This window comes from Equus quagga, chromosome 5 (genome assembly GCF_021613505.1).
Source record: "Equus quagga isolate Etosha38 chromosome 5, UCLA_HA_Equagga_1.0, whole genome shotgun sequence".
NCBI classification, from domain to species: Eukaryota; Metazoa; Chordata; class Mammalia; order Perissodactyla; family Equidae; genus Equus; species Equus quagga.
In genome coordinates, this window is record NC_060271.1 from 88801530 (window position 1) to 88815733 (window position 14204).

General features: G+C 42.3%; 1 protein-coding gene across 8 annotated transcripts in view; it reads left to right on the top strand.

The window, feature by feature from the left end:
• The window catches only part of BCL11A (BCL11 transcription factor A), a 97553-nt gene extending 83862 nt beyond the window's left edge, over positions 1-13691 (top strand). For 5 of the 8 annotated variants that reach the window (XM_046662278.1, XM_046662281.1, XM_046662279.1 and 2 more), the window contains one exon: positions 3490-8694. In XM_046662278.1, the coding sequence (XP_046518234.1) occupies positions 3490-5510 (2021 nt within the window). In that variant the 3' untranslated portion in view covers positions 5511-8694. Of the gene's footprint in view, positions 1-3489; positions 8695-13182 lie in introns of those variants that run through there. The other 3 variants (XM_046662280.1, XM_046662282.1, XM_046662284.1) reach the window with 2 other exon arrangements.
• Positions 13692-14204: the final 513 nt, after the last annotated feature.

A 14204-nucleotide genomic window follows, 5' to 3' on the forward strand; every position in this document is an offset into this window, starting at 1 on the left:
CCTGCCTTCCTCTAACCAGGGCCTCCCCTCGGCCTGGGGTAGGGCCTGGATTCTGGATTCCAACCTTCCCCTTGAAGCCCTTCTGGGTGTGTAATGTGGTTAGTCATCATGCTAGGCAACTAATCAAGCCTGGTAGTAATGAAAACTCACATTCCCGTTTGACCTGATAGTTTACAGAGGGCTTTTATATACGTCTGTCATTTGAGCCTGACAATTCTTTAAGGTACTCTTTTTATTCTCACATTTTGCAAATAGGAAACCTAAGGCTCAGAGAAATTAAATAACTGCCCCAGAGCCACAAGCTAGTAAACAGTAGAGCCAGGGGTCCAGTGTCACACGGCCTTGTTTTTACAAGCCCTGAGGCCCAGATCATGTGACTTTTAAGTCACGTGATAAACTAGAACTGGAGTCCTGTCTCCCCATACAATAAAATGAAGTAAAATGAAAGCTGGTAGATGAGCTAGTAGTTGATTTTAACCGTTTTGATGCGAGTTCCCATGCTTAGGGCCAGGTCCCAGATTACTGCTTTAAATCAAAACAATCCCCGTGAATGCCCAATGAGGCTCTCAAATTGAGAAGTTGATTTTCATCAGAGTAAATGAAGAATATTATTATATTTTACACATCAATAAATCAATGTAGCCCTAATTTTGCCACGCAGGAAATCAATTCTAGTCTTTCTAAACCATCAAAGATGTTATGAACAAAGTAATTTCACAAATTATGGCAAGTAACACATTTATTGATGACTGCAGTTTAGGAATTTAGAATCTGTGAGCACTGTAATATAATATGGTGCACTGGCATGAGCTGAGTGAAATACAGATTATATGGTGAAACTGTAATGCATCATTTGCTATTAGTGGACTGGTAATAATTACCAGTTTCAAAGCGGCTCTTTCCATGTAATCTTTAGTCTCAATCGTAACAGCCCTTCTCATTGACATTATGATTACACTAGCTGCCCTCATGATCTAGAATATCTAGTTGATGGGAATACTAAAATGCAATAGTGAAAACTGTATGTTGGATGCTCATTATAAGATAAAATGCCATTTTCTCTGACCTGCTGTATGAGAGAGAGGGGAGGGTAACAGCACAGTGCTAACATACTGTAGCATGATCACATAACTGGCTCTGAAAGCAGAATTTTAGGAAGCTAAGGGCAGCAAAATAAAATGGACTTTTCTCGTTTAAGCCTTTTTGAAAGGATGCAGACAAGATCCTTGTTGGAGTGCTATAGAGTTCCACATTTATCAATGCCTGCATTCATGGCACATGCGAAACCAGTATCGTTAATTATGGGTCCAGTCCTGGGTTTCAATAGAATAGTATAAGGTAAAATATGATTTTAAGGCATTTGGAGTGATGAAAGAGTTAAGGACTTGCTTCAGCTGACAAATCTCCTTTTTACTTACCCAATTCAGATTGTCAGGCTAAATGTATGATAATGACACAGAGTCCTAGAGTGGCAAAGGAGAAAGCCACAGAGGGTCACAGTAGTCGGAACCAGATAGTTTTTTTCCTGTCTATTTAGGACCCAAGTCATTGTTCAACAACAACAACAAATTTATGAAAATACTCTCAATGATGCTTTTTATTTCCCTTTGAAGAGAGGAGGCAAACAAAAATAGGCAGATAATGTGATACTAATGTCAGCGTTTTCTTTCAAAATCTTTCTGCTGTTTTTTTCCCCCCTCCACATTAGGCAAATGTTTGAAACCTAATTTTGGTATCTTATCAGCTAATCTTGTTAAAGAGATTTACCCAGGAGTGGGATATATTGAGTGAGATTATAAATGCATTGTAAAGTAAATTACAAGGTCAGGGCGGGGAGTCCATTGTTCAGACCAGCGCTTGAGTGAGGCTGGCTTGCTTTGGAATGCGAGTGTTTGGGGCTCCTGAGAAGACCCTGCCAGCTTTTCTTTCTGACTTGCTAAATGGAGGAATCATAATTGATTAATTCCTCATTCCTTCTCTTTAGCTCCATGGTGAATTTTTTCCTTTGTAAAAGGTTACTGACAAATACTAGCTGTGGCCTTAAGGAACTCCTCTAGGCGCCTCCCCCCCACCCCAGTTTTAAAAGAAGGGCTAATGTTTGTTTTTCTCATTTGTGTTTTATACAGTGAGTGTCATTTCTGGAATCCCTGAGAAGTTATCTATTTTTCTCATCCTTGTCCTTTGCCCACCAACATTTGTGCCCTTTTTAATGCTGCAGTTGACTGGTAAACTGTTAGTTACTCCCTTGGTGTATATATGTTTTTTAATTTAGCTATCTCCCAAAATGAGTGATTGTGAAGTCAAGCTGGCCCCTCTTTGCCAAAGTGGCATTTACCACTCTCGGGTTCTTTTCAGCGAGAGAGAAATAATGTGACTTAAGCAGGGCCCCTCTCCAGACGGCTTGGCTACTGGCCAGAGAGTTGACTAGCTGAACTGTATCTTTCTGTTTCTTTCTCAACTGGAGCTGAGGCTCAGCCGAGGGCGCAGGATGTTGTATAATTTGGTTCACGTTGTTAGCCTCTCAAAATAATGAGGAGGAGGACAGTGTAGCATTTCTCAGCCTGCTGCCCGTCATGGTGCTGGCTGCTTTAACTGTTCTTAAACTAGGATGCTGTGTCTGCTTAAGTTGGCACCAGCCACTCCTCCTAACTTCTCTAGACTTGGGGGACAACTCCTAAAGATTTGATACGGCCTGTCGGTTAAATCTGAATTCAATTTCTCTTTTGAGATTTTACAACATCTCTTGAGGTAAAAATGAGAGTCCCTGTGGGGTGTTGTGGAACCGGAATTGGGACTCACTGACCCTCACACAAGCTAGGAGGTGAGGATGTTGCTAGTCTCTCTTTCATGGAATTATTTTATGAGTACCTTCTCATTTTTAACAATATCAACAATTAGTGTGTTTCAGGCTAAGATTAAAAGCATCTCTGGGGCCATAGAGAATTGTAATGAGTTGACCTTCTCTTTTTTGATATCTCTATGAAATGATTGCCTGTTTAGAAAGTTCACCTGCCACCCAGGGGGGAAATAGAACGATGGGATTTAGGAAGCAGAAAAGCTTCCCTTAGGTCACCTTGTTCAAGTCCCTCACTTAACAAATGAGGAAATGGAGGCACAGAGATGAAATGGCATGCCCCAAACCATAGCTGGTGAAAGATTGGAAAGTTCAGAAGATGTTTGCTGAGGTTCCCTAGCATGTAGGGATCCTCATCCTCAAACTTGAATTGGTCTAGATTTTTCTGCTTGGAGACTGGATTTAAAATTCTTAGAACTGAGTTAAATGGCAGGAAGACTGGACAAATACTCATTGGGTACCAACCACCAGAAGTGCCAGGCACCGTGTATGCAACAGGGGATATGTCAGTGAGCGCTTAGGCCTTGGGGTTGAGGGCTGGGGGCAGGGAAGGCTGGAGGTGGAACATAAATAAGCAATTGCTGATGCCCTCCTCGGTGATTAAACATTGATGTTGGTGTTGTATTATTTTGCAGGTAAAGATGAGCCCAGCAGCTACACATGTACAACTTGCAAACAGCCATTCACCAGTGCATGGTTTCTCTTGCAACACGCACAGAACACTCATGGATTAAGAATCTACTTAGAAAGCGAACACGGAAGTCCCCTGACCCCGCGGGTTGGTATCCCTTCAGGACTAGGTGCAGAATGTCCTTCCCAGCCACCTCTCCATGGGATTCATATTGCAGACAATAACCCCTTTAACCTGCTAAGAATACCAGGATCAGTATCGAGAGAGGCTTCCGGTCTGGCAGAAGGGCGCTTTCCACCCACTCCCCCCCTGTTTAGTCCACCACCGAGACATCACTTGGACCCCCACCGCATAGAGCGCCTGGGGGCGGAAGAGATGGCCCTGGCCACCCATCACCCGAGTGCCTTTGACAGGGTGCTGCGGTTGAATCCAATGGCTATGGAGCCTCCCGCCATGGATTTCTCTAGGAGACTTAGAGAGCTGGCAGGGAACACGTCTAGCCCACCGCTGTCCCCAGGCCGGCCCAGCCCTATGCAAAGGTTACTGCAACCATTCCAGCCAGGTAGCAAGCCGCCCTTCCTGGCGACGCCCCCCCTCCCTCCTCTGCAGTCCGCCCCTCCTCCCTCCCAGCCCCCGGTCAAGTCCAAGTCATGCGAGTTCTGCGGCAAGACGTTCAAATTTCAGAGCAACCTGGTGGTGCACCGGCGCAGCCACACGGGCGAGAAGCCCTACAAGTGCAACCTGTGCGACCACGCGTGCACGCAAGCCAGCAAGCTGAAGCGCCACATGAAGACGCACATGCACAAGTCGTCCCCCATGACGGTCAAGTCCGACGACGGGCTCTCCACCGCCAGCTCCCCGGAACCCGGCACCAGCGACCTGGTGGGCAGCGCCAGCAGCGCGCTCAAGTCCGTGGTGGCCAAGTTCAAGAGCGAGAACGACCCCAACCTGATCCCAGAGAACGGGGACGAGGAGGAAGAGGAGGACGACGAGGAAGAGGAAGAAGAGGAGGAAGAGGAGGAGGAGGAGCTGACAGAGAGCGAGAGGGTGGACTACGGCTTCGGGCTGAGCCTGGAGGCGGCGCGCCACCACGAGAACAGCTCGCGGGGCGCGGTGGTGGGCGTGGGCGACGAGGGCCGCGCCCTGCCCGACGTCATGCAGGGCATGGTGCTCAGCTCCATGCAGCACTTCAGCGAGGCCTTCCACCAGGTCCTGGGCGAGAAGCATAAGCGCGGCCACCTGGCCGAGGCCGAGGGCCACAGGGACACTTGCGACGAAGACTCGGTGGCCGGCGAGTCGGACCGCATAGACGATGGCACTGTTAACGGCCGCGGCTGCTCCCCGGGCGAGTCGGCCTCGGGGGGCCTGTCCAAAAAGCTGCTGCTGGGCAGCCCCAGCTCACTGAGCCCCTTCTCCAAGCGCATCAAGCTCGAGAAGGAGTTCGACCTGCCCCCGGCCGCGATGCCCAACACCGAGAACGTGTACTCGCAGTGGCTCGCCGGCTACGCGGCCTCCAGGCAGCTCAAAGATCCCTTCCTTAGCTTCGGAGACTCCAGACAATCGCCTTTCGCCTCCTCGTCGGAGCACTCCTCGGAGAACGGGAGCTTGCGCTTCTCCACGCCGCCCGGGGAGCTGGACGGAGGGATCTCGGGGCGCAGCGGCACGGGAAGTGGAGGGAGCACGCCCCATATTAGTGGTCCGGGCCCGGGCAGGCCCAGCTCAAAAGAGGGCAGACGCAGCGACACTTGTGAGTACTGTGGGAAAGTCTTCAAGAACTGTAGCAATCTCACTGTCCACAGGAGAAGCCACACGGGCGAAAGGCCTTATAAATGCGAGCTGTGCAACTATGCCTGTGCCCAGAGTAGCAAGCTCACCAGGCACATGAAAACGCATGGCCAGGTGGGGAAGGACGTTTACAAATGTGAAATTTGTAAGATGCCTTTTAGCGTGTACAGTACCCTGGAGAAACACATGAAAAAATGGCACAGTGATCGAGTGTTGAATAATGATATAAAAACTGAATAGAGGTATATTAATACCCCTCCCTCACTCCCACCTGACACCTCCTTTTTTTCACCACCCCCTCTCCCCATCGCCCTGCAGCCCTACTCCCTGTAGGATTTTTTTCTAGTCCCATGTGATTTAAACAAACAAACAAACAGAAGTAACGGAAGCTAAGAATATGAGAGTGCTTGTCACCAGCACACCTGTTTTTTTTTTCTTTTTCTTTTTTCTTCTTTTTCTTTTTTTCCTTTATGTTCTCACCGTTTGAATGCATGATCTGTATGGGGCAATACTATTGCATTTTACGCAAACTTTGAGCCTTTCTCTTGTGCAATAATTTACATGTTGTGTATGTTTTTTTTTTTTTTTTAAACTTAGACAGCATGTATGGTATGTTATGGCTATTTTAAATTGTCCCCGATTCGTCGCTGAGCAAACATGTTGCTGTTTCCAGTTCCGTTCTGAGAGAAAAAGAGAGAGAGAGAGAAAAAGACCATGCTGCATACATTCTGTAACACATATCATGTACAGTTTTATTTTATAACGTGAGGAGGAAAAACAGTCTTTGGATTAACCCTCTACGGACAGAATAGACAGCACTGAAAGGAAATCTCTATGAGCTCAATGTCTGTCTCTAAAGGGTTAAATTTATCAATTGGAGAGGAAAAAAAAGGCCTTGAATTGACAAATTAACAGAAAAATAAAAACAAGTTTATTCTATCATTTGGTTTTAAAATATGAGTGCCTTGGATCTATTTAAACCACGTTGATGGTTCTTTCTACTTGTTATAAACTTGTAGCTTAATTCAGCATTGGGTAAGGTAATAAACCTTAGGACCTAGCAGATAATTCTATATTGTATTTCTCACAACAATGGCTACCTAAAAATATGACCCATTATGTCCTAGTTAATCATCATTTTCCCTTTAGTTTAATCTTGTAAGCAAAACTGATTATACCAGTATAAAAGCTATTTTGCTCCTGGTGAGAGCTTAAAAGAAATGGGCTGTTTTGCCCAAAGTTTTATTTTTGTTAAATGATGATTAAATCAAATGTGCAACGTGCAAAAGCTCTGGAACGTGATTAAATACATTAGTAAGGAATTCATTTTACGAAGAGACTTGTTTTCAATAATGTCTTTTAAAAAAAATTCTGGCACCAAAAGAAATAGATCCAGATCCACTTGGTTGTCAAATGGACAATCAAACGATAAACTTTAAGACCTCGTAGACCGTATTAAAAAGAGGCTGACAATAAGTTTCGAGAGGGTAACAGAGGAAAAAGATGTGATTTATTAGCACAATGTGGTACTATTTGCCATTTTAAACTAGAACAGGTGTATAAGCTAATATTGATACAATGATGATTAACTATGAATTCTTAAGACTTGCGTTTAAATGTGACATTCTTAAAAAAGAAGAGAAAGAATTTTAAGAGTAGCAGTATATATGTCTGTGCTCCCTAAAAGTTGTACTTCATTTCTTTTCCATACACTGTGTGCTATTTGTGTTAACATGGAAGAGGATTCATTGTTTTTATTTTATTTTTTTAATTTTTTCTTTTTTATTAAGCTAGCATCTGCCCCGGTTGGTGTTCAAATAGCACTTGACTCTGCCTGTAATGTCTGTATCTTTTCTCTAATCAGAGATACAGAGGTTGAGTATAAAATAAACCTGCTCAGATAGGACAATTAAGTGCACTGTACAATTTTCCCAGTTTACAGGTCTATACTTAAGGGAAAAGTTGCAAGAATGCTGAAAAAAAATTGAACACAATCTCATTGATGAGCATTTTTTTTAAAAAAAACTTAAAAAACTTTGCCAGCCATTTACTTGACTAATGAGCTTACTTATCGGACTCAACATTGCAAGCGCTGTGAATGGAGAACAGAATACACTTAACATAGAAACGAATGATTGCTTTTGCTTCTACAGTGCAAGGATTTTTTTGTACAAAACTTTTTTAAATATAAATGTTAAGAAAAATTTTTTTAAAAAAAACACTTCATTATGTTTAGGGGGGAACTGCATTTTAGGGTTCCATTGTCTTGGTGGTGTTACAAGACTTGTTATCCATTTAAAAATGGTAGTGGAAATTCTATGCCTTGGATACACACCGCTCTTCAGGTTGTAAAAAAACATACATTGGGGAAAGGTTTAAGATTATATAGTACTTAAATATAGGAAAATGCACACTCATGTTGATTCCTATGCTAAAACACATTTATGGTCTTTTTTCTGTATTTCTAGAATGGTATTTGAATTAAATGTTCATCTAGTGTTAGGCACTATAGTATTTATATTGAAGCTTGTATTTTTAACTGTTGCTTGTTCTCTTAAAAGGTATCAATGTACCTTTTTTGGTAGTGGAAAAAAAAAGACAGGCTGCCACAGTATATTTTTTTAATTTGGCAGGATAATATAGTGCAAATTATTTGTATGCTTCAAAAAAAAAGAGAAACAAAAAAGTGTGACATTGTACAGATGAGAAGCCATATAATGGCGGTTTGGGGGAGCCTGCTAGAATGTCACACGGATGGCTGTCATAGGGGTTGTACATATCCTTTTTTGTTCCTTTTTCCTGCTGCCATACTGTATGCAGTACTGCAAGCTAATAACGTTGGTTTGTTATGTAGTGTGCTTTTTGTCCCCTTCCTTCTATCACCCTACATTCCAGCATCTTACCTTCATATGCAGTAAAAGAAAGAAAAAAAAGGAAAAAAAAAAGAAACAATGTTTTGCAGTTTTTTTCATTGCCAAAAACTAAATGGTGCTTTATATTTAGATTGGAAAGAATTTCATATGCAAAGCATATTAAAGAGAAAGCCCGCTTTAGTCAATACTTTTTTGTAAATGGCAATGCAGAATATTTTGTTATTGGCCTTTTCTATTCCTGTAATGAAAGCTGTTTGTCGTAACTTGAAATTTTATCTTTTACTATGGGAGTCACTATTTATTATTGCTTATGTGCCCTGTTCAAAACAGAGGCACTTAATTTGATCTTTTATTTTTCTTTGTTTTTATTTTTTTTTATTTGGATGACCAAAGGTCATTACAACCTGGCTTTTTATTGTATTTGTTTCTGGTCTTTGTTAAGTTCTATTGGAAAAACCACTGTCTGTGTTTTTTTGGCAGTTGTCTGCATTAACCTGTTCATACACCCATTTTGTCCCTTTATTGAAAAAAATAAAAAAAATTAAAGTACACAATGTAAGCTTCTTGTGTCCTCATTTGACACACTCTGTAAATTACTTTCAAGAAAATAACAGGTTTTAAGAGAAGGCCAGTCAGTCTTTTTCAGGATTATTTCTATGGGCATTTCGATGCGTGTATTATACCCAAAAAGAACATAAAGTACTTACTATATTAAAATAGACATATCTCAAACCATGGAAATAGTTTTTAGACTTTACAGTTCTTGAATAATTTTCAAGAAATCGAAGCTGTTTTCAGTCTGATGTTAAAAACTTTCCCTCTATCTCTTAGCAGTAATCCATTCAGATATAAATGAAAAACTTACTGGTAATAACATCTTAAACTTTTATTTCCTTTGGATTTTTTGCTGCTCTTGTTGTCTAAAAGTTCTTTTCTATTCTCCCATCCCTGCCCTCTCTTAGAAATAAGTAAAAAAGGTTTTTTAAAAAATCAGCTCTTTTGTTTCCACATAAGAGTCTTCCCTCAGCTAAAAATAACCCCGCCCCCCAATCTAAAAATCCAGCAGCCAAGGCATCAGGTGAAAAAGAGAAAAGAAAGGAAGCAGTAACCAGGAATTTTGCCAGATGTGGGCAAATCTGTGGAATCAGCTGCTGATTTCCTGAGATGCATGGTGTCTGCCTTGTAGTTCTGAGATTCTAGGGAGCCCAGGGGGGACAGATCTTTTAGGTGTTTTTAGCAGGTCTTCCTGGCTGATAGCAAATGAGGATGGGAATACCCTTCAGTTATCTTCTGGCCAACGGATTTATGAAAGGAAACGTTGTCTTTGAAAAGTGAGTTAGGTCTATTTTAAAAACTCCTTAGAAATCTGTGTGGTCAGGTTTGCATATACTGCAGGTTGCAGCATCTATTTGCTTTATTAAAAGACATACCTCTGTGGTACTGTATCCCTCTTCCCAGTGTAGATGATGGATACCACATCATTTTGATTTTTGTAAAAACCGAAACAAAAGCCGTCCTGTTGTCTTCTTGTGGTAGCATTTTTGTTGCTCAGTTCTTATGCCCTGGTGCCTGTGAGGTGGCCTTTTCAAGTAATGCCTTTTATCTGAGGCAAGAATAGTTTTATCTTTCTAAAATATAGAGAAAGGAGGTGTATTTTTTTAAAAGCCCGTTTGGGTGGGAAGCAGAGAGTGGAGGCAGAGAGGAATCCAGTAGGAGGGTTTGGGAGAGCGTTGTACAGGAGCTGGGATAGGGTGGAGGGTGCCTTGCAGAACTTGATAATTTGGCAGTGCCCTGAGAGGAGAGGCATGTGTTTTTGATTAGGTTACTTCACAACTGAATCCAGAATGCTGTTCAAGATAGATAGAAGTATCCCCCAGTGCCATGCCAGTTGTAGACATGGTGACTTCTGCTCCACCGTATTAAATGTCCATAAAGCTGCTGTGTGTCCCTATTACTCTCTTGTTAGGAGCTATGGGTACAACTGTGCAGGTTTTCATTTTAATTTCTCAGTATGTGATGCTCTTAGTGTAATTAGGTTTTGCATCCTGACAGACAGAATTAATGGTGGATGCTGTATACTTGTACGTTCAAATTTCTTAAATCAAACGGAGAGGGGGGAGGGGTGTAAACATCTGGTGATAAATCACAGATTGTGTTTGATTACATGGCCCCAAAGTTAAGTAAATTTATTAGGAGACAGGTTCTTCAGGATATTTAGTCTCCTGACTTACAGAAGCCCCCTTATAAAATACTACTTCTGAAGTTGAGAGAACAATAGAAACACGAAAACCCAGGCAGCAAGAATATAACTTATAAAGGACATCTTATATCCAGACCCTAAAATTTAAAATCTCAATGTAAAATAACAAAAACATTTATTGTATAAAACAAAACATTTCTGATGCTAGGATGAATTCATGATAAATTTTTTAAATAAGGAAATAATAAGGACATTAACATTTTTCAGAATCCTCAAGTTTATGTGACACTCCTGATGTGTTGATGCAATGTTCTCTACATGCCTGAACTCGACGCTTAAAATGTTCCTTTTTATTTTCATTTTGAGAACAACTTAATAAACAGGAATACAGCAAATACTATTTCTCACAGATTTTAACCCAGAAACTCTCCCAGTGCATGTACTACCTCCATCCTGAGACCATTTACTGTCCTCTCTTTGTCTAAGACCTGCAAAAGGGCTGAAGTGAACACACTTTAAAGGTTGCTAAGAAGTGAGGGGAACACTTGGTTCTTCATTTGTACCAGCAATGACAGGAAGTGTGAAGTAGTTGAGTTTTTCCCAGGGCATTCTGCGATAGAACTGTTTATTTAAATACCATTTCTGTATATGCAATAAGTACATACTGTATATATTCACAATGCTTGAAGTGAGAATTTGAAAGGAAGTGGTGGTGGGGGTTAGATATCATTTCATTTGGAGAAATAAGGAAATGAGCTGGTTTATTCACAGACACTAAAAGTTTGTTAAAGGTACTGGGATATTTCAGGCCTTCGTGAAAAGGAGTTGAGAAGCCTCAGGCCCCATCCTGTCCTGCTTCAAATACTCTACTCACAGAAAGGAAAGGAGGAAATACGGTGTTTTCTTTTTTAAACCTCTCCCCACCTCCATATACACACACAAATATGATTTCTTATGACTGTGTTGTAATCGTGTGTTCTTCATTATGATTCTGTTACTCCATTGTCCCTGGGCCTGGTGTGTTCAAGAGTGTACCCATCCCATTCTCTTCTTTTCAGACAACTTCCCATTAAAAAAGAAAATGGTGGGGATTTTGCTGGTATGAGGATGGGATTGACAGTGTTCTTTAAACCTGCTTGGAAAAATGTTTTTTTGAAAGACTGTTAACTTTTAAAAGGCATGAGCCGCTCAGCAAATTTTCCTAAGTGTCTTCTAAGGCCCTGCAGCTTTTCCAATTAAGAGTAAATGAACCCATTTCTAGAGCAGTGGACATCAGAACACATAGATGGAATTGGGATTATGTACATTTATGCCAGGGCTGCTCTAGCTACAAATTGTAGCCGTGGGTTGTTGGGTATGCACTTTCGCTTGCTGTCATCTTGTTATCCCATTAGCCGCTGTTTCATTGAGTAAAACACATGGCCAGTGAATCAGCCTTTAGGGGGATGGGCCTGTTTCTCTCTCTCTCTCTATTTCCCAGTGTCATCGATGGTCATGGGACGCGATTAATTCTTCCCTTACAAATGGGAAAGGAGACTAATACAGTTCACATGGGTCATTGTACTCAAGTACCTAAACGTGGCTGAACACAACGCCATTTGGTGGATCCAAATACTGTTTTTCCTTTCTGTAAAGTGGCGAAGACTACTTAAAGGGAGCATATATCAGGTCTTTTACGAGACAGCCGAAAAGGCAAATTAAGCAGCTTTCCCCAAAGACTATCCTCTAAAGCAGGACCCCCCCAAACCCATAGGGGGCTGTGCTTTTAAATGACCGTGAATGTGGAACACGCCCATGCTGCACTTTGTCTGTTTAGGGCTTTCAATGTTGGTAGCAGGTCTGACAAAGGGGTTGTTGGGGTATCACCTACAGGGGCCTTGATGACAGTGACTTAGGGCTGGACTGGGAATGGGATTCCCCAGAGCCCACCTGGACACAGCAGGCCCCTCAGCCCAGGTCTCCACTGCTCAGGGGGGGAATGCGTGAGAGCAGCTGAGCTCCAGACCCCAGGCCTCCTGCGGCGCCAAGTCAGGGGAGAGGAGGCCCCAGGCCTCTGCTTCAGGTCACCATGGCAACGAGGCTGGAATGCCACAGTGGTAGCACTCTTCCTCGGCACATCCACATCCGGACTCCCAGTTCTGCTGCTTCAAGTCAATGTGCACAGCAAGGGAGGAACCCCGGAGGAAACTAACCACTCCCTTCTTCCCTTCACCATTGCCTTTCCCCCTTACAAAAGAGAAAAAGAGAAAAGAAAACTGCATGTTTGAAAGAAACTACAGGCAGTTTTTGGTGCAATTTGGGAGCAACTGTTTTGGGTTCTGGTTTCTTCTTCAGAGATTTGTTCGCCTCTTGTAAATCGTTGGCTGCTTTGACGTTGAACTTGATGACATTTCATGTTTTCGTTGTGCTGCTTTTACATCAATTTTGATTTTTTGTTTCTTTATAATTTTATTATTATTTTAAGGAAATGTCCCCCCCCCCCCCCCCCCCTTGTTCTCCTCAACCAAAGGACTGTCTCCCACTCAGTTTTCTCAGTCATAAGGGAAAGTGTTTCCCTCCAGGTGTGTCCAGACTTTCCTAGGACTATCATATGATTGGGGAGGGGGTCTGAGTCCTCTTGGGGAAAGACGGGAGGGAGGCTTGGGAAAGGCACTCAGAGGTCAGAGATTTTTTGAGGGGAGGGGACTGAGTTTGAAATCATGTTTAAGATGCCAGTGGCTCAACCTGTGCTTGATTTAAGTTGTAATTTTTTAAAGAGCTAGTTAGAGAACAGAAATCACTGGCCCAAGTCACACCTGTATTTTTTTTCCCCCCTCCTCTGTCTCCAACCTCTTTCTAGGTTCTTCACACACCCCCATTCGGCGTAGTACCCAGAGAGCTCAAGATGTGTGGCAGTTTTCGGATGGAAGCTCGAGAGCCCTTAAGTTCTGAGAAAATTTGAAGCCCCCGGGGGCGGGGGGGACGCGTGCCGCCCAGCCGACATCTGCGTGGTCTGTCATCCTGCTAGTTTGTGATGTTTTCTGACAGTAGCCTCCAAGAAGCCGTTGTGCGAAGACAGAGTCCTGCAGAGTCCTTCCTGCCTGGGCCTGCAGTGCCATTTTATTTATATTTTTTAATAAAAAGTAAAAACAAAAAAACAGACCTACATTGGAACAGTGAATCAGTCCCATACAGAGGGCCCGTGGACCATGGCTGTCCTGAGTGACGTCCTGGCCCTTTTGAAACCAGCCAACCTAATTACCCGTATTGTGGAAATGAGCATGAGTCCCCGACCCCTTGTTTCTATACATTCTATGTTGTCTTTTAAAAAGTGTGCTTAACATTGACACAATAAATGTTGGAGCTTTAGGTGGTGTTTGCTTGTTCTTTAATTATTAATGCTTATAAGACAATGCAGCTGCTTGTGACTTTGTATTTCTGTACCCGTTTCCTGCAGACATCCATCGGGTGGGTAGGAGGAACAGATTTGAGGAATGGGGAGGAGGTGTAGGAGGGGAAATAGGTTACTGCTTATCAGATGGCATAAATTTTCAAGGAGAATCAAAATGCAAAACTTGGGAATAAATCATAGCAATATCATAATTAATGTAGTAGTAGTTATTAATGCTGAAGTGTGGTTTTCCTAACTGTCGGACTTATAATTTGCATACCATTAAATAATGCATAATATGGCACGCTGAATTCTGTTTTTCAAATATATGCTTTTGGTGGTTACCACGCAGGATTTGAATTTGTCTTTTAATTTAGTTCAAGAAAGATAACGTCATTGGGTTAGTGGTAAATCCCAAAGAAGGTGATAAATGTCAGTACTTGTTTATTAAATATTCTAATTTTAGGTTCCCAAACCTTCAGCAAATATAT